The sequence below is a fragment of the Sarcophilus harrisii genome, chromosome 2 (assembly GCF_902635505.1).
Source record: "Sarcophilus harrisii chromosome 2, mSarHar1.11, whole genome shotgun sequence".
Taxonomy (NCBI): Eukaryota; Metazoa; Chordata; class Mammalia; order Dasyuromorphia; family Dasyuridae; genus Sarcophilus; species Sarcophilus harrisii.
The window spans coordinates 279,837,485-279,862,443 of record NC_045427.1 but is presented as its reverse complement, the minus strand read 5'-3'; the positions used below and the strand labels follow the sequence as shown (position 1 = coordinate 279,862,443).

Genomic DNA, 24,959 nt, shown 5'->3' with positions numbered 1-24,959 from the left:
CATACAGTATTGTTGTTGAAGTATATAATGATCTCCTGGTCCTGCTCATTTCACTCAGCATCAGTTCGTGTAAGTCTCTCCAGGTCTTTCTGAAATCCTCCTGTTGGTCATTTCTTATGGAACAATAATATTCCATAATATTCATGTACCACAATTTATTCAGCCATTCTCCAAATGATGGGCATCCACTCAGTTTCCAGTTTCTGGTCACTACAAAGAGGGCTGGGAAGGGGTTGAATTCTAAGTCTCTTCCAGGTCTAAATTATATAAGCTCTTCCTCAAGTCTCAGCCTTTTGGAGTGGAATGACCTGGCCTCACTAAACTTGCAGACAAATGTAAATTAGGGACCCATAGAGAGTTTCTACGGAGCATCTAGCAGAAGGGATGGCTGGAGAGAAGGCAAAAAGAGGATCTGTCAGAATATACTTTTAAAATGCAAATAGCATTTTTTCTCCCAGTAATAATCAAACTAGAATATTATTAGCTAATACCTTTCAGAAGGATTGGCTAAGGGGAGCAAGAAAGAGACATAGGACTGTTGCCTTGGTAGGGGAGATAGGAAAGAGGAAAAGAGGTTTGACATATGATAGGGACACTAAAGCCCTATTTGGCCACAAAGATAACTATTACTACCCCAAACAAGCTCATGTGCTCTCCTATCTTTTCCAATCTTATATTTTACTACTCCAGTAACACTGGCCTTCTTGTTGTTACATGGAGAAGACACTCCATCTCTTGAATCAAGGAATTATTTCTGCTATCCTCCATGACTGGAATGTTCATCCTCCACTTATCCTGGCTTCCTTTAAACAGTAATTGAAATCTGTCTTCTATAGGGAACCTTTCCAAACTCCTCTTGATTCTAACACCTTTACTCTCTATTTATGTCCTATTTATCTGAATGTGGTTTGTTTGCACATATTTGTTTGCTTACTGTCTCCCTCATTAGATTAACTTCTTGAGTTCTTGTGAACTTTTGACTCTTTTTGCATCTTCAGTTCTTAGCATACTGCCTGACACAAATAGAAGCTTAATAAATGTTCACTGACTGTTGAATATCATGTTGTTTCTGGAATGGTGGTCAGTCCCTGGGATGAACTTTTTTTTTAACTACTTGTTTTATAGTATTCCTATTAAAATCTGTCTGTTTCTTCAAAATTACATAGGAAAAGTAAAGAGAATTATCTTATACTTGTCCATTCCCATATATGTAGATCTCCCAGAATTCAATGAACTGATCTGCTCACAGTTCAACGAAATCATCATATTGTTAACTATGAGAATGTAATTTTCAATGTAAATGGAAGAAATCAAGAAATGGAAAAGTCAAGAAGTCAAGGCATGAAAAAATCCATGGGTTTATGGGAGGTTATACAGTAACTCCATAGCTGATTAGAACCCAAAAGCCTTATGAGTCTAGGTTGATAAACTAGACACTGCTTATTCAAGCTGAAATCTAAAGAATATTTAATTCTCAATGATATAATGATAATGAAGGGAAGAAAAAGCAGAGAATGGATGATCCATCAGGAAAGGGAAAGCTTTGTTTTACTCTAGACTTTTTACTTTTGGTTGGATTGTATAATTCTGTATTGGTTGGGAAACATCACTTACAAGGGATCAGTATTTCCCAAGTATATGTTCACTCTCTCATAAGAAAAGCTAAATTGAAAGCTTAAAAAAATTCTACAAATAAGATTCTGTCCATGGGTAATCTTGGTTGTATTATATATTGCAAATAAGAAAGTAAAATTAAAAACAAAACACCAAACTTACATTTATATAGTATGTTAAGATTTGAAAGATGTTTGATATATAATCTCATTTGATAAAAATTCTGCTACAGTTTTGGACTTTAATTTTTCATTTTACCTTATTAGAACAGCTCAACAAATGGGAAACTTATCTTCATCTTAGATGACACATTAGCACCTTTCCTCTTCTTACTTTCTCTGTTGAAATCTAAGAAAGCTGATTTTTGCTTCTTCACAACATGCACAGAAAAACTTTCTGTATTTGTTATTTTACTGAATTCCTGCATAGATTGTTCATCAGTCAAGCTAATGACTTCCATGGAGAAAGGATGATAACCAGCACAGGAAAGAGAATCATACAATCAGGAGGCACTTGACAGTTTTTTTTTAAAAGCATTCTTGCATACATTATATCACTCTTGATGCAATCAACTGTTGTATTCTCATTTGCTAAAAATAATAAACTTAATATGATGGTAGTTTCTTTCAGATGGAACACAGTACATCATAACCTTGGGAATAATAGTATATCATAGCTATCACGGATGTTTCAAGGTTGAGAAATTGTATAACTACACCTGCAGAGGCAGGACTAGTAGCAGTGATTTGGCTCAAATATTTCATTTAAGAGAAAAAGCAGACATTCATAATTCTTGTGAGACTAAATATTAGTATGTTTCTTTTTTTTTCCCCCAAGTGTGGCAGGTGGAGATCTTTTTTCTCCTGTGATTTCAAGTGTCTCATTGCAACTGGTTGAAGAAATCTGTGTATTCTATGTTCTCCTACCCAAGTTGTAATCATGACTGCTGGTTATTTTATCATGAACTGAAGACCATCACTCAAATAACTCAGAGAAACAAGCTTGCATCACAGAGAGAAAATATTTAATGACAAAATTGGTGTTTGCAATAATGAATACACATATCAAGTTGAACTTATCTTTAAAGAAAACAAAATCATGTTTTATGTCCTGGAGAACTTCTTGAGGAACTAATTACTGTACAACAGATATTGGCAATTTACAATTTGGCAAATTAGAGCAAAACTTACCTTTAAGATTACTTGTTTAGGACATTCTGCTAATAATTTCACATGAATATGTGACCTTTGCTAGCCCAAAAGTAGTGTTAAGACAGATTTCACTGTAGTTTTTAAATCTAACACAATCTTTTTTTAATTCTTTGCAAAGCTTAAAAAATGTTGACTACTAATCTTGTTACATTTTACAAATACATTCTTTAATATGAAACATTAACCTGAATAACTGTATACTTTCTGTAGACATATATCTAATAATACTAGTAAGAGAGGCTATAGCTAAATTTTGGGAAGAAGCTATCACACTACAATTTTCTCTTTAGGATGGTTTGGTTGTTGGTACAGTTTAAGAGTTTCATCAGAAATACAACACCCATAAATGTAGAGAATAGCAAGAATGAAACAAACACATGTTAAAAATCTCTTTAGCTCAGTAAATTGAATTGGTCCCAAACCATTCAAGTCTCTTTAAGTTCTTGGCCTTAGGTCATGAGTAATACATGAATACCTTCTATTGAAACACCTTCTCTAGAAGAGCTCAAAGTATTTCACAATCTTCATGTGATTCTTCATAGCAGCCCTGGGAAATAGAACAGAGATCGCTATCCTAATAGAAGTTGGTAACATTTTTAAGACATAGGCACGGTCATTAAAAAAATTGGTGTTAGAAGCCAGAAAGGGTTGGACTAGGCTTTCTTTTAAACAAGACCATTCTCAACAAGGAGTCCCCCACTCAAAACTTTCAAGAGGCATTAAGGGAAATGGAGGGAAGCTATTTCAGACTTTCATTTAAGAAGACTCTTTATTCAACCTGGGGAAAAAAAAAAACCTCACAATGTATTATATAACCTTATCAACATGAATCTTTCTGAGACAGCTTCACCAAATAATTGGCAACAGATTCCTCTAAAGTTTGGTTGACGTAGGTCTTTATATCTGCCTTTTTTCCCTTCAATTTTATGTGCCACCTGAGTGACTATGAGGTGTTCACACATGTATATAATTGTATTATATCCTCCCTCCCCTACGTCCATATTTAATGACCCCCCAAAAACTACTGAGTTTATTTCCAGCAACTTGGACAGTGCTTGATACATAGTAAGCACTTAATAAATCTTGCAGAATGAACAATTGAAAAATTGTCATAGGCAGCGTCCGTCTCTTTCTCTCTGTCTGTCTCTTGTCTGTTTCTTTGTTTATTGCTCTCTCTCTCCCCCTCCTCCTCTGTCCTTATTGGTTTTGTTTTAAAAGCATTTTCCTAGAAAGTATACAATCTAAAAACAAACAACCTTAGCAAGAAAAAAGACCTATTGTGTCTTTTCCTGACAAAGCTGAAAAGCCAGTATAAAATATTAGGTCAAAATATTTTTCAAGTCTCCTAATAAATCTGATCATATCCTATACAATATATTTTGCACAACTATCTGCTTTAACATGTGGCTTCTATGACTAGCAACTTTAATGGCCTCCAGTTTTGTTTCTTAGATAATAGTTTACTAACTTTTTAAGGTTCTCAGATCCCCAAAGGAAAATAATACAAAATGCTACTAAAAATACCTTACTTTTATAAGGATATATCTTTAATTGGGTTGTCTCCTTAAGAAGATTCAAAAATTCATCTCAAATAGATTCTGACTTCTTTCTGACATGCCAACATTGTGAAAGAGAGCTGTTTTCCAATAACGACAATTTTCTTTGTCCCTGAGACTGTTTTATCAGGACACAGAAGCTGCTTAAATGGACATCAATAATGCAGTTCCTTCTTTTTTAACATGAAAGATTACTTGGATTCTACACCAAACACTCTTGGACTATACTGACCCTGTGCTCAATAGGAAGAAGGAAGAAATAGAGTTTAGAAGAATCAAACATTTAAAAATCAATGCATTTCAATGAGAACCTGGGAAGGCAAATAATCTGGAATATGCTGGGCAGCATGTTCTCATGGAGAAGAGAAGGCATCATTTCTTACATAGCATTTTAACTCTTGGTGGGAAAAAAAAATCTCTACTATCACAGTCTTAGATTTAAGGAAGAATGTGAATAAAACCCATTCTAATCTGCAAGTGATGGAATAGGTATCATGCCTAGGTTGTTATGATCATGAGAAGTGGTTTGTTAAAATCCCCATGATTTAAATTACAAGAAATAAATAGCAAAAAAAAAAAAAAAAAAAAAAAAAAGTGAAAATCAAATCAGTATGAACACAAAGAATGTCCAAGGAAATTATGATAACTACTCTAAAATAGACCATTTCATGGACAGAGAGAAAAGGGTATAAATGTAAATTTTTTCTCCTTATTTGTACAGATTTTTATCTGTACCAGTTTTTGTGCTGGGCATTCCTTATACTAATGAAGCCAGCACATAAAGAGCAAAACAAAAATAAGTATGGGACAATGAGGAAAGAGAGAGAGACAGAGAGATGGAGAGAAAGTGAGAGAGGAATAATCACTAATTCTCAAATTATTGCAACTTAAATCAAAGCATGAAAGAACTGGGGGGGGGGGGGAAATCTTAGAACTCATTCAGTCAAAATCTATACTTTATCAAGATTTTCTCTCTACACTATAATTACCTCTGGTCTTTGTTTGAAGATGTCTTAGAGTAATAGGAGACTTAGGCCTCTGTTCACACATGTATCCCAAGTTTCTGTCTAAGTAGGAAAATGCTGCCCTTTAAATATGGGACAGACACCATTAGGCCTATCACTAAATGCTTGAGACCTGATTTCTGAGAATAATTTTGTTGTACCCTAAAAACTTTCACTTTAGGAGGATGCTAAAAAACCCTTTTACATCAACAAATATTTTAGAAATTACCCTAATTGTTAAGATATTCTTCAGGGGTGAAGAGGTGGCAAACCGCTACCTTCTATTTTTTACAGTCTTTTCTTGTCACCTCAAACAGACGTTCCCTCTCATCTCAGAAATAGTACTTTGGTTGTATCACTCTTATGGCTTATCATACAGTGCCATTTCTGTGCTAATTGATATGTTTGTTTTAATCTCTCCCACTAGAGTGTAAGGGAGCAGTGAATGAAAAGCTGGACTTTGGGAGTAAGGAAAAATTTAGCTTCAAATCTCTTCCTTCTGACCTTTGTTAAGCAACTGAGCAAATCATTTAATCCCTTTGTTTCAGGCAACTTCTTATTTCTTATCTGCTATGTCAGAGATACATTAGTGGAGGAGTTCCCACATTGAAAGTTCTCATCCTTACTCAATGCAATTTTCCCCACCAGCTACTGGTGGGCAAAGGAACCATATGTCATTAAAACTACTCTTCCTGTACTTAGTACAGGGAAACTACTGTATTACAAATGAAATTTTTCCTTAAGTCTTTAACTTCACATTTATATTTTTCACAGTAAAGTAAAAAAAAAAAAAAAAAAAAAAAAAGATCATTCTGGAACTAAGTAGCAGAAACATTGAATCTGCAACACAGAAAGCAGAATCTTAGCTGCAACTTTGTTTTGCTTTTTGGAATGCTGGTGATGGCTCATGCAAAAAGTAGCTAGGCAAAGAGCAAAATCTAAGTCGGCTGTTTCCCCTGATAAATCCTATTGTTTTTCATAATAGAGACTTTTAATATCCCAGGATACAGAATTCTAGCTTTCTGATTCTGCTAATACTAGCTACAAAAATGAGGAAAAAAATTAATCACTCTGAATTTTATTTTCATACAGAAACAATAACATTTGATGTAGCCAAATTAAAATGTCTTCCTGTTTCATATCAAGGAAAAAACCAGATTTTGCCAGTTTTCACCATGTTCAAGTTATTTGGTCCAATTTTCTTATATTCTTGCTTAAAAATAAAACATCCAAGACATTTTTGGGAAAAATACGAAAAAAAACCCCACAATCTTTCTCTTACCCCCAAATTGAAGATAGTGCAGCATTTCTTAAGGTCACTACAGAAATGTAAAACCACAACATATTTCCCCTCCCCCCAGTACTAATGTCTGAACAGAACATAAACCAATTTCCAAAGAATTGGCAACAAGAAGCAGGTGGAATTTTGTAATTCTTGTAAAAACTGCTGAACCAATCTTTTTCATTTCTCTTGGGAGGGTCATCAGGATAAGCAGTAAGTACTTCAGCACTTATGCTTCATGGCAAGCTGAGGAGAGAGAGAAAAAGAGAAAAAGGGTAGTGAGAATCTCAGTCATTTCAATAGGGGAAAAAAAGAGGAGTAGAATGCATGGCATCTCTCTCCACAATGACACCTTTTTAAGAAAATATTTTTTCTGACTTCAGTCTTTCTGGATAAATTAATCCATAGCATTTTTTTTTTTTTTAAATTGCTTACAATTTTCCTAGTGCTTAAATGGCACCTTTCATTTACAAAGTCCAAGTGGGTTTTCTTATCTTTTATCATGTCTTCTAAGGAATTCCTGATACGGAAGTCAGGGTAAGGCAACAGTATCTACATTTCACACATGACAAAACTAATGCAAAGATTAAATGGCTTGTTCAAGGTAATATGCTATTGTTCTGACTCTCATGCTAGTATTAGAAGTTGAGATTCATTCTCTTTATCATTCGGCTCCATACCCTTTCCAAGTTGATTTCATGTGACTCCTCCTCAGACGTATTATGTAAAACTAGTCTATTGAACTTTGTTTGTAAGTGATAGTCCATAACTTAATTCCATTCTTAGAAGGCTCTCTCTCCTCACTTGACCTTTTGAAATTCCTAGTTCCCTTTAAGGCTTGGTTCAGGTATAACCTTGGTGAAAGATTCTTGATTTCTTCAATTGATGGTTACTTTCCTACTCTTCACCTTCAATCCTCCATCAGGATAAAATTTCTTGGTATTTATTTTGCATTTACTCATCTGGGTGCATGTTTGCTTCTAGCAAAATCTAAGCTCCTTAAGGGTAGGGATTGTTTCATTTTTGGCTTTGCAACCCTAATACCTAACACAGTGCCCAATACATTAGTGATTCAAAAAATGCTTGTTGATCTGAAGTCTTAAATTTGAAACTTCACTAATTAATTTCCTTCACTAATTAATCCATTACTTCTTGGTTTAATGAGATCACTCAAGCTAGTGCAATACTGATGGTTAAATGATGGTTAAATCATGCTATTGACAAAAGCTGAACAATAGCTGGAAGCCAGATCTTGATTTCTACTTCCAGGGGGTATTTAAGAAATACACTCTATTGAAACATCAGATTTCTACAAATGGGAGCACCAAATGCCACCCTATTAGTCAATAGGTTTCCAAACTTAGCTGCGCTCCAAGACAATTCATTTAGGGAAACTGAATTTGGGTACAGGATATAGATTTAATCCTCCTGTGTCTCAGAGCCATGTCCCTACCCAATGAGTCAGTGCAATGCTATGACTAGAAAGGGAGAAGAAGTTGACATAGAATTCCTTGTGTGACCTGAAATTACTATAGAGAGGTAATTGATGGAGTAAAAAAAAAAAAAGATTTGGATGTGGAGTTGAGAAAGACCTGGTATTGAATCTCTCCTTAAACACTTTATTAGTTGCATAATCACAGGTGAGTCACAACCTCTCTGAACTTTGTTTTCTTCTTCCCAAAATAGAGATAATGAAAATACCTCAAACTTATTTACAGGCTTGTTGTCAGGATGACATGAGATAGGGTATATAAGTACTTTGAATTTTTTTATTCTATAAATGTCAGTTACTATTATTGTTATTAGGAACAATGGAGCATAGTGGACAGAGTGCTAGATTTTAAGTGTAAAACACTAAGATTAAAATCTTGCCTCTGGTATTTACTGGCTATATTGCTACTGGCAAATTATTTAACTTCAGCTGCACTTCAAGAAATTGAAGGGCTTATTTACTAACTTATTGACTTATGGCATCTGAATTGGTGGGGATTTCTACACAATGATTTCTCTTTTGTGAAAAGATAACTTCCTCTTCCTATTACTTCTCATCATTAGAAGCCCTCTATTCTAAGGATGAAAACACAGTCTCCAGCAGGTGAAAACTCTGTGTGTCTGTGTGAAACTAAGCAGAAACCATAGTTTCAAGTTAAGAAAAAAAAAAAATAAAAGCCAGGCAGGGATTTGATTAACTGGGTGATTAAAACCACAGCAGAACACCAGTTTTCAGGAATTTTTGTATAAAGTCCAATTCTGTCAATGTTACACTTGAAACAGGGATTTCTTTAATGTTAGCTTTAGAAAATTAACTCTTGGTAGGTCCTTCTCATCAAGAAATTGGAGAACAACATTGCATAAAGAAAAGAACCTACACTAGGAACAAGGGGGAACTATATGACAGATTTGAACAGACTCTGTTCAAGTCACTAAACTCTCTGTGCCTCAATTTTCTTGTCCCTAAAATGAACGGGGCTAGAAGAATGAAGCAGGCCTTAGGGTTCTAGCTTTAACATTCTATGAATTATTGGGCCAATGTAAGACAGGATCAAGACTAGCATAATTCACCAAGAACAGCTGCCATTGGCACAGTATCCTGTGGAAGTAGTAGAAGTAAGGACTATCGTTCCTTTTTTATTTAGTTCTCTAGCACTAACAGGAATATGTACTTACCCATTGGTCTGTAGTTTACAAAGTTTTTTATGCATAACCTCCCCCCTGCTATAGGCAATCCAAATATTATACAATGAAATCTCCATTCAACAAAGGTGGAACCTGCAGCATAGAGGCTGATGCAAGGATCATAAAATTATCCAGTGGCAAGGGTCGGACATGCCCTGAAGTGTTTAGAATGTTTCCACTAAACATCCTCACTCCTGATTGTCCAGCAATGCCTTGGCATGCTGTATAGAACAGATACTAACTATCCTTTCTTCTCCCAGGAGGATTTTAAAATACTATTAACCGCAAAACTGCTGACTCAACATCTTACTGAGCAAAAGTATTGCCCAAAGGCATTGCATACTCTGCAACTTGGTGATTTTTAGGGCAAAGGAAAAGTATGTATCTCTGCCTGAGCGGTTCTCTTGTTTGGAGTTTTGCCAAATCCTTTTGTCAAATCAGAATGTGAAACTGGGTGTGGGGAGGAGCTGAGATGTAGGAGGAGAGAGAACTTAATTCTCCATCCCTTTTACAGGAGACAACCATAAACACACATAAGGTTACCATGTATGAGAAGTCATCCACTCATATGCCTAAACGATTCAGGGTATCTGAGAAATCCCCTGTGCGTCTTAAAGCATATTCCTTGAAATACACTTGTTTAACTTCACTGTGCTGCTAGAGTTTGGGGAAGTAGTGGGAGAGGAGAGGACGAGAGAGAAGAAAAGTGTTCCAATTAAACTCTAGTATTAAGTACCTTATAAGATTAAAATTTTTGTCCTCTGCTCAGAGTGTATAGTTTGGGGGCTTTGTAAATACAACCTACCCATTATGAGTCAACTGAGCCAAAATTGGAGTGGGGGTGGAAGGCAAAGGCTGCATCTCTTCTAAACCCTCACCTGGGAACTTGTCCAGAGGAACTGTCAATGGGCCAGTGAAAGGACATCAACCCAATCAGCCTACACTGGTTGTTCTATCTGAGAATTTAGGAGTCTCATTCTCTGGGAAGATAGACATTCCATCACCTTGGAGACAAGTCTGCTTATTAGAGAACATTTCCAGGGCTGGGATGATTCATAAGCAAACATACTAATTTTTAAAAGTTGCAATCTTTGCTTTGAAATGTTCTCTCTCTCTTGTTTGCTTGCATGCTTGTCCATCTATCCCTCATTCTTTCTCTTCACCCCTTCCTCCCACCCTCCCACTTTCCTGTCTCTCTTTCCTAGGGCACTTAACAACAAAACTGCCCACCTAGAAAATCTAATGACTTTATCAGTCTAAACCAGACATCTCATGGTCCTTTGGAGTCCATACTAATTTCTCTTCTGATGAGTTTTTCATTATCTATGGACTGTTCTATTTGGGGGAAGTACTAACTTTAGCCCTTCATTTCTCTTTTGATTTTGGCAGGCAGATTTAAATCAACAAAACGCCTACCACTGTACCATAAAGCAAACTCCTTGGACCCCCAATGTTTCCTAAAGTCTGTTGAAGTTTCATACCAAGTTCATCAGCAATAACAGAATAGGTAAATTATAGCAGGAATTAATTTGATAATTAATTAAGAATCATAAAAAGAACCCCAACAAACTATTCCTTCTCTTAGCCTCAGGTTTCTAATTTGCAAAATGTGAGGATTGAAACAGACAATCTCTGAGGTCTCTTATAAATTGAAAATCCTATGACACTTGGCTGCATAGTCAGAGATTCACAGGTAATCATAGATTGGCTGTACCCAATACAAAGAGAAAACTAGTAGGTCACTGCCTTTATATAAGCCTTTACAAAATTGAAAGACAGCTAAGTTGTCTCCCAATAAACTTGCCCTCTTTAAACTTTTTCCCATTCTTAATTTTTTCCCCTTTTAAATCACTTCAATTGCAATTATGCAAAACCAAGCTAAGAGTGTAAGTTTTTGAATTTCATTATTTGTTTCTGCACCTAGAGCTAGGGGAAGTAGAGGTAAAAAAAAAGTAGAGGAGGAGAGAGTTAAGGAAGTTTCAACTCTCAGGCACTGTGGTATAGGAAAAAAGTGTGCTGGATTCAGTTAAATGAATGGATTCAAATTCTGGGTTTGTTTGTTTGTTTGTTTTTTAACCCATTGACCACCTGTGTAACCTTGTACAAGTGTCTTAGCTTCTCTCAGCCTTGGCTTTCTTATCTAGAAAATGAGGTGTTGGACCATATCAAGTCCAATGTTCTTCCAAGCTCTGTAATAATCTTCTCTTAAATATACTTGTTCTCCGGGAGCAGGCTTTTTTTTTTGGGGGGGGGGCTTCTGGGAGCAGCCTTCGTTTCAGGTCAGAGTAATAATCACCTCAAAGTCAGCCAGGAGTTAAAGTCCAGATCCTTTATTGTCTCCTTCCAAATAGCCTGATTAGCTTTCTTAGAGGCCTATCTCTCTCCTTGGTTCTGAGAGCTCTTGCCCCTTGTCCTTTGCCTCTGCCAGCTTCAGCTTCTGGTTCCCTCCGAATCAAAAGTCTCCAGCCAGCACAAAGGTGGAAGTTGGAATGAATCTGATTTGTGAATGTCTCGAAGTCCCTAGTGGGCTTGTCCTTTAGTGGGATCCTCCTTACATATGCTCTCTTAAAGGTGTGAATTCTAATGTGTGAACTAATGTGTGAACTCTCTTAAAGGTGTGAGCTCTAAAGGTATGAACTAAGTGCATAAGCACTGTCTCTATCAAGTCTAGTCACCTTATTTCAAGTTCTGGCCCATAACAAAGCTCTAATATTATCCTATGAGGATGCATCTTTGAACTAATCCATCAACAAGTACTTATTAAGCCACACCACACACCTGTATTAGGAACTGGTAATACAAATACAATGAATAAAAGAATCTCTTTTCTCAAGGAGCTTAAATAAAATAGGTAAGTCCTATTCCACAGTCCTTCCACAGGACTGACTTATGTTCAAATCTCCCCTCCAAATGAGCAATAAAGATAGAAGGATGCAACCAACAATATGCCAATGAACATCTGACAAATGGCTCTTTGGGGGAAAAATGTATGCAAAACACACTTTTAACTTTAATATTTATTATTTGAATTTCCCCTTCATTTTCTTAAGTCAAGACAATCAACAAAATACTAAAGAACCGATTTCATAATAATATTAATGGATAATGTTTATATAATGTTTACTACGTGACAGGCACCATGTTAAATCCTTAACAGTGATTTCATTTAAAGCTTACAACAACCTTGGAAGTTAGATGTTCTTATTATCCCCATTTTACAGATGAAGAAATTGAGGCAAAATGATTTTCCCAAGGATCCCACAGCTAGTAAGTGTCTAAAGTTGGATTTGAACTCAGGTCTTCCTGAAATTAGGCCCAGTACTCTATTTCTCTGCGCCAATTAGCTGTTCCTAGCATTTGCTAAATCATACAACATAAATAAGCTACCAGTGAAAATACAACTAGCTATCTACAATTAGAAGGAGCTGGCTTTAGCATGCAATTCAACAAAAAACCTGCCACTTTACAATTAGGTTGAACATGAATAAAGAAGTGGATGAAAAATCAAAAAATATCTGAGATCAAATTTGTAGGTGATTAATGTTTGCTGATTGTTTACCTGAAAGCCCTTGACAAATCAAGTCCTATTCATTAAGCAGATCCATTATATTCTTTAATCAGAATGTTGACAAACCCATTTAACCTACTGAAATGTTTCTTTCTTCCTATACCATCAGTTAACTTGTTTGCCTCCACTGGTAGAAAGTTTCCTAATTTGGGAGTTTTCTATCTTCAGGTTTAGTCTCTATCTCTAATCTCTTATCCAAGAAAGCTGGTTGCAAATAAATATGTTTTTTTTTTTCCCTTTAAAAAATGACTGTTCTTAGTATATGGAGGTGTCCTGGCACATTTTAGTTTACAAAAGTAGAAACAGATCTTGGCAGGCAGGACTGTAATAGCCAAACTATAGCTAAGATTCCAGCAATAAAGCACCAGGAATAGCTGGCCCCCTTCCTGAGTGATGCAATATTAACACCACTTTTTCTAGAGCTTCTTTTATTCATAGCAGAACAAAGAGATGAGAACTCACAAAATGCCTCTCAGGAAGAAAAAGAGACTGTAAATTAAAAAAGGAGACAAGCATCCAAGACTTCTTTCAAGCATACATCAACAGAGGGGTTGGGATAGGTTAAGGAGGGAATCCCTTTCTGAGCACCATCTAAAGCACCATCCTATCCTTTGACACTTTAGTTCCAAATCTCTGAGTAGGAACAAAAAGATTATTTCTGTGTAAAATATCAAAGTTGAAGGCAATGAGAGTTAAAGGGAGACAATTAAGGAACTAGTTAAAAGCTAGAGGAACTATTTTCCTTTATTCCAACCTAAGAATTTATTGACGCAAACAAAGTCTGAACAATACATGTCTGGTTTATTGTACAAAGAATGGGAAAACAGTATTGTTTGCATATTTCATGCTATGTAACAAATAATCAGGGACAGATTCTTGGCACAACAGATTTCTATAACAGAGTTTACCAGTGACTCAGAGTCTCCTTGGAAATAAGCAGGAGACCAAAACCAAGTTTTCTTGCCCTGCATCTTACCTTGTGAGCAGTTTCAGCAAACTGCTGGGCACTGTTCTTCATGTCTTCCGTCTTTTCTTCTGCTCGACCTAACCTTTCCCCACGCTCATTCAAGGCCTGGCTGGCCTTCTGCACTGCACTTGTCACACTGTCTGCTGCTGAATGAAGTATGCTGTTTCCTGGAGCAGACAAATAACAATAAATAATGATGATGATGATGATGGCTCATAATTTAGACTGAAAAAGTAATTTAAGATTTTCAACATGCTTTCCTCACAATGATCTTATGGAAGTAAATACTATTTTCCAGGTGAGGAAACTGAGGAAATATTTTGACTGAGGTCATAAAACCAAGGAATGGCACCAAGATTCATATACATCATCTCCTGGGTATAAGTCCAAAGTTTACTTATTACGCTATATTGTTTCTTTTTTCAAATAACATCAGAATTCTGTTTAAGAAACAAGTAACTGCCCAGGCCCTTTAAGGTGGGAAGCTATGCTTTAGGAATAAATTAGACAGATTAGGATGGGCCCTGACATTTTCAAGATTCAAGAATTCTAATTAATTGTTCCCAGGAATCTAAAAAGGATAGCTTCTTATTTCCCCAAAAGAAAATTTATGCAGTAGCAGAAATTGGCAAACACTAAAATCTGTCCCCTGTACCTTGAAGTGTGAGACATTAGAGATCTCCATTCTACATGGCATGCCAGAGAGCTTTGTTTTAGGAATGAGAGTGGGGAAAGAAAAGTGTCCCAAGGGATAATTTGAACACAAGAACTTTTGATATAAAATTAAATAACACTGGATAGTGTAGATCACCAGACAGTGGAAAGGAAGAAAGAAAGAGGGAGAGGGGGAATGAAGGGGAAGGGAGGAAAGGAGTGAAGGAGGGAAGGGGAGAAAAGGGAGAAGGGAGGCAAGAGAAAGCAAGAAAAATAAAGAGGAAAAACAAGAAAGAAAGAAAGAAAGAAAGAAAGAAAGAAAGAAAGAAAGAAAGAAAGAAAGAAAGAAAGAAAGAAAGAAAGAAAGAAAAGGAGGGAGGGAGAGAGGCAGGAAGGGAGGGAAGGACGGAGGGAGAGAGAAGAAGAAAGGAAGGAAGTGGGGAAGGGGGGAGGGAAGGAGGAAGGGAGAAAGAGGGAGGAAGAGAAGGAGGGAGTAAGGGAAGGAGGGAGGGAGGAAGGGAAGGAGGGAGGGAGGAAGGGAAGGAGGGAGGAAGGGAGGGAGAATCCTCTCCTACCTTTCCAATCTTCCTTCACTTTACTCCTTAACATGTACCCTTTAATCCTGTGATGCTGTCCTCCTAGTTGCATCATAAAAAAGAAATCTAAAATCTCTGATCTAGACATTCTCTGTGACTTTCTCCCACCTGGGATGTTCTTTTGCTTCTCCTACCAGCCTTCCCTCTGATAATTACTAGTAGTACTTTTCCATCTCATAATTTCTAGAGATGAGGAAGGAAGTACTTCCCAAGGCACTCCACTTTACTTTTAGATAGCTCTAATAATTAAAAAGCTGTATTCTTTCAAAAAGCATTAACAAACATTTTATTAAGCATCTATTATGTACCAAACACTATCCTAAATGATGGGGGATACAAAAATATCCTGCTCTCCAGGAGCTTACAGTCCAACAGAGAAAACATGCAAACAAATATATATAGAATAAATTATATTCAGGAATTAATTAATATAATCAGTAATTAACAGAGGGGAAAGTACTAGTAGTAATTATCAGAGGAGAAGCTGAACTCAAGGATTCAGAAAGGTAAATTATTTGTTTATAGTCATATAGGTAATTTTGTGTAATGTTCTGGCTAGCTCTCTGAAGGTCCTCTGAATGCACCTTGGTTTTTGCAGAATAATCACTACAAGAATAGTTAAGAATAAAGTCCAAAGTCTCTATTATCTCCTTAACTGTCCGTATCCTTCTTCTGGGGCTGGGCAAGCTTTCTGGGGGACCTTCAGATAAGCTTTGATCTTAGTGGAGGAATGCCGAAAGCAGCAGAGCCACTAGGATTGTGGGAGATGAAATGTCTATGGCTGACTTTGTCCTCAGTTTAAATACCCTATTACAATTACATCAACTGTAGAACTATTACATCACTATGTTAAGTATTAAGTATATGTAAACTATATAACCATTGTCTCATCAAGTTTAACACCTTGTTTCAAGTATACGTCTTTCAAGTATACTCCAAAGTTCTGGCTCTCTACAGTTTTGAAACTAAGAATCTTAAATGGATACTATATCCAGCATGACCAAGAAGCTGCAAAGTAGCAACTGGAAAAAATGTAAAGCTCATTCCCCTGAAAAGCTAATAAATTTATTATACCGTTTGACTCTACCTCTGGGATGTATACATGTAGCCACAGTAAGTTTTAAAAAAGAAATTAAATTCCCACTGGTATCAGATGCAAAACCCTTTCATTTCTGTGAGGATCAGCTATGGTCTATAGAAAAGATGTGTGAACGGGGAAAAAAAAAAGTTTTTTTTTTTTTTTCATGGAGGGATTTTGATTAATCTTTAGCTAACTGTTAAGGGATGGTAAATTCCTTAATTATAGAAAATTTTAATTAGTTTGTAAGGCAACAGAGAAAACATAGGCTGTATAAGATAATGCTAAGGAGAGAACAGGTAAATGACAAGATCACCCAAAGGGGACCCAGAAATGGGTGTAGGATACACAAAAACATAGGGGAAAAGATCAGATCTTTCCACTGTTTTCATCAGTATCACTGGCCCTTTGTTGGTCAGTAATGGTATAAATTATTTAATTAATGAATTTGCAAGAAAGTTATACTATTTATTGCTAGTTGGTCTGAAGCAGCTAGTCAGAAAACAAGAATGTAGAAAAGCTAGGGGATTTTGGATGATAATTTAGTATGAGATGATAGTTGCATTCCACACTGAGCCTGTGCCCCAAGGAGATAAAAAAAGAGGAAAAAAGAACTCATATATGATAACAAATCATAGCAAAACTTCCTTAAATAAATCTCTAATGTTTTGCATTATTGCTTATGTGTAAGTTATATAAAACTGCTTACTCTTTCAGAAATGGGAGGGAAAAAACTTGGAACTCAAAATTTAAAAAAATATATATTAAAAAGTGTTTTTACAAGTAATTGGGAAAAATAAAATGTTATTTAAAAAAAGATTTCTGATGTTTCACACCCATAAATTCCTCTTCTCTGTAAAGAAGTACATAGTTTTTGTCTCCTATTTCTCCCTTGATTTTTATGTTGTTGAAGTCTCTTTGTATAGTTTTCCTGATTCATCATACTTCATCTTTTATGTGTTCTCATATCTCTTTGAATTCTTTAGATTCATAATTTCTCACAGCACAATAATATTTTGCAACATATAGGTACCACAATTTATTTAGTCACCGTGGTACTTCCTGGGGTAGCAAAAATAAAAAATGAACCAAAAAACCCCCAACAAAGCAAAACAACAACAACAAAATCTCTGGGGGAAAAGTGCTTATAATATAAGGGATGAATAGACAAATGATGGTAATTGTGTGTGTATGTATGTGTGAATGCATGTGCACAGACATGCAATAATATTGTGCTGTGAAAAGTAAGGATATCAGAAATATGGTATTATGCATGTGAACTGATACATGATGAAATAGGCAGAAATAGAACACACTGGATACAATGAGGGAAATAAAAAGAATATTAAGATGAAGTAGAGTACTGAACAATTATAATGCCCAGTCTTTGCCCTGGAGAAGAGATGAGGAAGCATCTCTCTCTATTTAATAAATAGCTGGGGGGACTAAGAATGTAGAACATTGCATGTAAAGTTACAAATGTCCCTATTCTTTACTTATGCATGACTTTATTTTTTTGTAGTGGAGGAAAGAAATTGACTAGTAATAGAAAAACAAAATTCTCTCTCTTCTCTCTTTCCCCACCCCCTCTCACATACACACAGGCCTCCCCCCAATTCAATGACACTCTCTAGAGACACAAAGTACTTAGTGTTGTTCCAGAAATGCTACAAAAATCAGATATCATGATGGGTAATCAGCAACTATGCCTTACTTAAACATTATATAGCTCCTAGCAGTGATCATTTAAATGCTTACTAGCTGGCTGGCTGGCTGTTGAATGTATCTTTTTATAGGAGATGCTTAGCCATCTCCTTTGACATTTTGTAAATAATTGGAGAAACTAAAGTACTCCTCTGGGACCCAGTTCCAGGTCTTTTAAGAACAAGACTCAGAAGCAAAAAAAAAAGAGAATTATTCCTTCTGGATGCAACTGAAGTGGTCATTTATAATAACTGGCATTTATATAGTTCTTTAAGGCTTGAAAAATCCTTTTCATCTTTGCAAGTTTCCATTTGATCCTCACAACTGTCAAGTAGGTGCTGTCATCTCAATTTTACAGTTGAGGAAACTGAGGTAAATAAAAGAGATTAAGTGACTTGCTCAGGGAAATACTGCTTTAAGTAAATGCCTGAGGCCTGATTTTAACACAGATCTTCCAGACTCCCAGCACCCTATTCACCTTGTTATCTAGTTGCCTTCTGGAGAGGCTATTATAAGAGCTCAAGTAAGAGTTGATGAACCTCTGCATCCTGATTAGTGGGGGTTGTGTATATAAATGGAAGATTCGAGAGATGCTGTAGAGAGAGGGGGATGAAATGAGCTCTTAATGATAGGAGTTTGAATTACAGCTTTTTTTTTTTTTTTTTTTGTATTTCTCCAAAGTAAGGGTATATTGGTAGGTGCTCAATAAACATTTAATTAATTGGATAGATAGCCATTCATATAGTCTTACCATGTCCCTCAACTACAATAATTAAGGGTATAGTCTGTGGTTATAAAACAGAAAGAACAAAACTGTCTTATTTGGGAATTGGTTGCATAACCTTGGTCTCTAATGAAAAATGATGGGGAAAATGGTGCTACTATTCTCTAAAATAAGGGAAAAAATGCATTAATGGTGAATTTGAAAATAAGAAAAAAATGAAATGGTCCATAAAATTCAAAATAAAATTACTTTCTTGTGAGATTAATGACCAGAGTCTAACCAATGAGACTTCAATGGAAGCTCCTGATTTCTCTAATTAGAGATTTCTTTTTGATACAGGACACTCAAATTAAGATAATTAGAGAAACCTTTTCCCCCTGGTTAACTAGATAGAACAAACAGAAAATATACCTTAGATAATACAAAGAATGAAAACACATGTGACCTTATGAAAGATGACTAATTAAATGTACTTTTAAGAGACCCACACATGCAAAGCTTTGTGGTACAAATTAAGAGAGCTAGGAAACAATGGAGCTACATAAATACTCAAATTTACTCCTCTGCAGCTGATGGCCTAGTAGATAGAGTCAGGAGAGTTCAAATCCAATCTTAGATACTTGCTAGCTGTGTGCTCATGGGCAAGTCACTTAAACTCTGCCTCAGTTTCTTCTTCTGTAAAATGGGGATAAAAAGCACACTTACTTCATAAGGTTGCTGTGAAAATCAAATGAGATAAAAAGAACTTAGCAAAGTGACTGTAACATAATTGGCATTTAGTAAATGCTTGCTTCCTTCCTGACTGAACTATTTCTATAATAGTCTTCCACATTAGATTGTAAATTCCTTGGGGATAAGAAATGAATCTTATTCATCTTTGCAGCTTCAATTAAATCCTTCGGGGATAGTAGACACACTCAGCTAATGTTTATGGAATAAATGAGACCCTTAAAACTCAAGGCTTTGGGAACATCACATATTGGCATGATAAATTTGAAATTTAAATATTCATTTTCCTGGGGAAAAAAAAAGGTCTGTAACTTGCTTTAAATGGAATGGAAAGAGATTAACACTCAAATTTATTCAGGTATTATGAAGATAGCACAGTCAACTGTACAGGAAAAAAAAAGTCAACTGACTTTTAAATTATAGAACCCAGAGATCAAGCTAAGACCAAGCTTGGTTCATTTATGATATCTTCATAAATTTCACTCAACATGTACTTTAAAAAAAATGTAATAACATCTTATGTTAAATGATGCAGAAGTTTTTATTGTGAGAGAGTCAAGATAATACTGTAAAAACTAGATGCAATGACTTCTGGAAAGCACAATTAGTGAAGGTGGAAGTTTGTTAAAAATGAAGTAGTGGTTAACAACTTAAATCTAGCATTTCCAGGAAGGGGAAAGGGACTACGTAGAATAAGATGATATAGAAAAAAATTAAAAGCATGAGCCATGGTTTAAGATGGCAGCTAGATGGTGTAGAGATAGAGTAGCAGGCCTGGACTCAGAAAAACTCTTCTTCCTGAGTTCAAATCTGCCCTCAGACAACTTACTTGTGACCCTAGGCAAGTCACTTAATCCTGTTTGCCTCAGATTCCTCATTTGTAAAATGAGCTGAGAAGGAAATGGTAAACCACTCCAGTATTCTTGCCATCAAAACTCTAAAACTTCGAATTCAGACTCAACAGAAACAACTCAACAATAACAACAACAATATGGTCTAAGGCCACGTTAGACTTTTTTTTTTTAAACCATATATATGCAGTTGATCATTACGTCAGTATCCAGTTTCTATCTTTAGTAAAACTCCTACAACTTGTGTTCAAACAAATAGAGTATTTGGACTTTTTTCTATGGGAGGTAAATTTAATCTGTGAAATAGAAACTGAGTGTTCTTTATAACCAACAACAGGTGAACGGTAATTGTTCTGGGGGAATGACTGCAAGCTCTATGATATTTTATTACTATGCATGCATATGGATACACACTATTTCTCATACACACTCACAGAATTCATGCTATTTTAGCTTTCCTATACAAATATATTCTTTCAAAACTGAATCTTCCTAAAATCCTACCTGACCTATGACTACTTCATAGCTGACTTTTGATTTTTTTGGTGTTTATGTTTATATGTATATATATATATATATGTGTATATATATATATATATGTATATATATATATATAATAAAACACTGATAATTCAAGCAGATTCTGAGAAAGTGTAGGATGAATTATAGAATAGTTTTTATAAATGTATTTTTATATCTTGGTAACAGAAATTAATAAATTCCTGCCAGAGAAAGGGCTAATAAATGACTCTTAAGTTTATGAATATTGTGTAGTCACTGGAATTAGTAAATAGTTGGTAGAGAAATGAAGTCTAAGAGCTTGGAAGTAGTTTAATTCTCCTAGGCAGCCAGATAGAACAAATATCTAGAGTTCTGGACAAGAGTCAAGAAGGCATGAGTTCAAATACTGCCTAAGACACTAGCACTGTGAACCTGGGCAAGTCAGAATCTGCTTCTGGGTGCCTCAGTTTCCACAATTATAAAATGAGAAAAATAATAGTGCTTACTTTACAGAGTTGTTGTGAGGATTAAATGACATAAAATTTGCAAAACTCTTAACATAATACTTGCCAGATAGTGGGCACTTATTAGATGCTTATTTCTTCTCTCCCTCTAAGACAGTTGTATCTTGCCACTATAATCTTTGTTATACAATCAATTTCCCTAGCTTGTGATAGGTAGTACAAAGGTAAACTTTCTGTCTAATGCTCTGTGAATTACCAATTAGTGAGGTCAAAAATCAATGAATTTTTATACTATAGAACTGGGAGAAATCTCAGAGGATTGATATGAGGAGAAGGCTGGGTTCTTTAAGACACAGGAGCAAAAATATTGTAGGGTGTACCAAACCAAAAAGGCTGCGAACACAGTCCTGTATGCTGCAATCAGATTGTATCCACTTTCAGAAAACTGGGCTAATTACCAGTAATCTGCTCATTGGTGATAAATTCATCAGTCATAGCATCCCATGAAAGAAAATGTATAAACTAACCCCAAATCTTGTAGTGGTAGGGGATGATTCTTCTATTTCTGTAGCAGAAGGAAAATAAGAGATGAGAGAAAAAACAGAAAGCAATAAATATTTGTGGAATGAGACTTTAGGATAGAGCAGACCCTAAACAATTCAACAAGCATTTATTATTATCAAAGACTTATTGGGTCCTGACCTTCATCAAGGTTTCTAAAAGATATGGGACCCTGGAGCATTGCAAATTCTCAATGAAAGATGCAATAAACAAATAAAGGCTGACAATTCTCTCAGTTTTTAGGGACACAGAAACAAAGCATGTAATTACATTTCAAAGGCTTGCTTTCTAAAGAGAAGAGTGTAGCTAGAGCTTAATAGCAGCTCCAGAATTATCTCTTGTATCAAGTCTGAGGCTAATTCCCTAGGCAGCGAAATTAGTCGTGTTGCCTGGAGCTGAATGACAAAGAAAAGTCAATTCAGTCACCAGGAATACTTTGTAAACACAGAAACAGAAAAGCTGGCCTGAAGAGGGAGACCTCACAGTTATATAGAACTTTTAAGTCACCAAATGGAGAGCAATAATAATATCTATTGGATCAAGTCCGTGTATACTGATGAGAAAGCCTTTTTTTAAAAAATTAAAGTTTTTTATTTTTCAAAACATATTCATGTATAATTTTTCAGCATTAACTCTTGCAAAACCTTGCATTCCAACTTTCTGCCCTTTCTCCCATCCTTTCCCCTACATAGCAAATAGTCCAATATATGTTAAACATGGTAGAAATATGTGTTAAATTTAATATATGCATACATATTTATACAATTATCTTGCTGAACAAGAACATTCATATCAAACCAGAAAAAAATGAGAAAGAAAGAGAGAGTGGGATTATGGGATCTGAGAGTGGGATTATGGGTTTCTGATTTGTGAATCTCACAAAAGTATGAACTCCAATGAGTACTTAAATACATTAGGGAGCTAGAGGATTTGCTAAGTACATCATGCTAAATTAGGCAACTGACATCACTTTGTAAGGATTTACTCTAAGATGTGAACCAAAAAGCATTGTATCAATTCCATTGAGTTAACACTAGAATTCTAACATCTCCTGCTTTCTATTGTTTTAGAACATAAGGTGGTCATGACCTCCCTGACTTCTCAAGGAGGTGAGAATCCCAAAAAAGGTGATCACGTCTTCCTTGACTGCTCAAAAAAGGAGTGAAAACACCATAAAAAGAAGGTGGTCATGCCCTCCCTGGCATCTCAGGAAGGGAGAAGAAAACACCAAAGGAAATAGAAAATCAAATCAGATTAGCAGGTTTCTGAAGGGGCTCATTTGAAACAGGCATGAAATAAGGTGTACATAAATCCATCAATATGGGAGGCATTACACATAATTACATAAGCACATAGCAATATAACACAGGCTAGTAGTGATGTAACAAATAAGATGAATCAACATACAGAATTATACATGTCCATAAGTCCTAGAAATAGTCTAAAAGGAATCCATTGTCCATTAGTTCATGTGCCAGCAATCCAATAATTCCTGTAGGCTTTGAAATACTGCAATAGTCTCATCAACAATTTTTCATCTCAAGGAATCCAATGATTCCTGAAGATTTTAAAAGTTCTTTTAACAGTCTCATTGTCAACCATGTTCTTTCAGTGTCAGATGTTTCTTAAATCTTCTCCTTTGTTTTGAAGTTTTTCTGCTTTTCTGTTTCTCTCTGATGGACAAGGCAAATACGGCTCATTAGCACCCATCTGATTCCTTCTCCATCTGTAGAAATACAAGCAAACCCTCTTCCCCAAGCAGTTAACCTATCTGATCCCTTCCATTCACCACTTTCTGGATCCCTCCACATCACCTGGCGATTATCTAAAGATAGTGGAGCTGCATGCACTGGACACTGCTCTTCTGGTGGGTTATAAAACCTGTCTGCTGGAGCCAGTGCATCTTTATGAAAAATTCAAAAATTAATGGTATAGAGAACTAAATTTAGAAGTTCTCTAGGGTTACTTGTGGCTCCTCCTTTCTTTTGTTTTTGGAGGAGTGTCTTAATGTCTCTGTTTCTTCTCTCTACGACTGCTTGACCTTGAGGATTAAAGGGTATGCCAGTGGTATGTAAAATCTTATACTGTGCACAAAGGTGTTAAAAATGTTTGGAAGTATATACGGGTCCATTATCTCTTTTTATTTCTTGTGGCACACCCATAATTACGAATGCTTGGATGAGGAATTCAGTGACCACTTGGGCCGTCTCTTTTGCTGCTGGTATTGCCCCATGTTGGGCGCCAAAATGTGGTGTTTTTCTTCTTTAATAGAATATAATTGTTCTCTGGAACAGGTTTCTTGGGGAGGTTTTCTGGAGGCAGACTTAGTTTCAGTTCCAAGCAATAGTCACTCAAATGCAGCCAGGTGCTAAAAGTTCAGCTCTTTTATTGTGTCCCTCAATATAGCCCAGTTAGTTTTCTTAGAGGCCTCTCTCTCTTCTTGGTTCTAAGAGCTCTTGCAACTTTGTCCTTTGCTTCTGCCTCTGTTTTCTTCAATCTCCAGGCAGCACAAAAGTGGAAGATATAAAGAATCTGACTCCACCTCCGAGAGTGGGCTTGTGGGCTTCTGTATCTCCCAGAGTCTCTGCCAGCTTCAGCTTCTCTTCTTCCAAATATCTCCACCCAGCACCACGGTAAAAGTTGGAATGAATCTGTTTTGCCTTTGAAAGAGGGCTTCTGCTGAACTAACTTGACTGGCTCACTGAAGTTCTATTTATGCTCCTTCTCTGAGGGCGGGATTGTGGGATCCGAGAGTGGGATTATGAGTTTCCTCCCAGAGTGCTCTCTGGCCCTAAGAGCTTCTTGCTTATATGAGCTCTCTAAAGATGTGAATACAAGTATTGTTTCTATCAGTTCTACTTAGTACCTTGTTTCAAGTTCTGGCCCGTAACATCTCCTGGTAGGATCAGATCAATCATACTGAACCATGCTAAATTAGATAACTATTATCTCTATCAACTCTAATGACTTAACACTTTGTAAGGATTCCAACATTATGGTTTCTCTTGAAAGCTTGTCTGAATATGATACTTCATAGCAATACTTTGATTGGTTTTCTTTATGGTTCCCCAACTTAACAAGCATTTATTAAGCTCTTACAATGTGCCAAGCTTTGGAGATACAAATACAAATTGTGTGGCTCTCTCTTCTCCAACCACTTTAGTTTTTTAAAATCTTCTGTCTTCACTTCCAAGACCCACACAGAGAACATGGCTTAAC

The 24,959-nt window shown here is 36.0% G+C and overlaps 1 protein-coding gene across 4 annotated transcripts in view; it reads right to left on the bottom strand.

Moving 5' to 3' along the window:
* Positions 1-2,616: 2,616 nt before the first annotated feature.
* STXBP6 (syntaxin binding protein 6) overlaps positions 2,617-24,959 on the bottom strand; it is a 331,516-nt gene continuing 309,173 nt past the window's right edge. For all 4 annotated transcript variants that reach the window (XM_023501242.2, XM_023501236.2, XM_003756129.4 and 1 more), the window contains 2 exons: positions 13,888-14,045; positions 2,617-6,913 (listed from right to left, as the gene is read on the bottom strand). In XM_023501242.2, the coding sequence (XP_023357010.1) occupies positions 6,890-6,913; positions 13,888-14,045 (182 nt within the window). In that variant the 3' untranslated portion in view covers positions 2,617-6,889. The remainder of the gene's footprint in view (positions 6,914-13,887; positions 14,046-24,959) is intronic.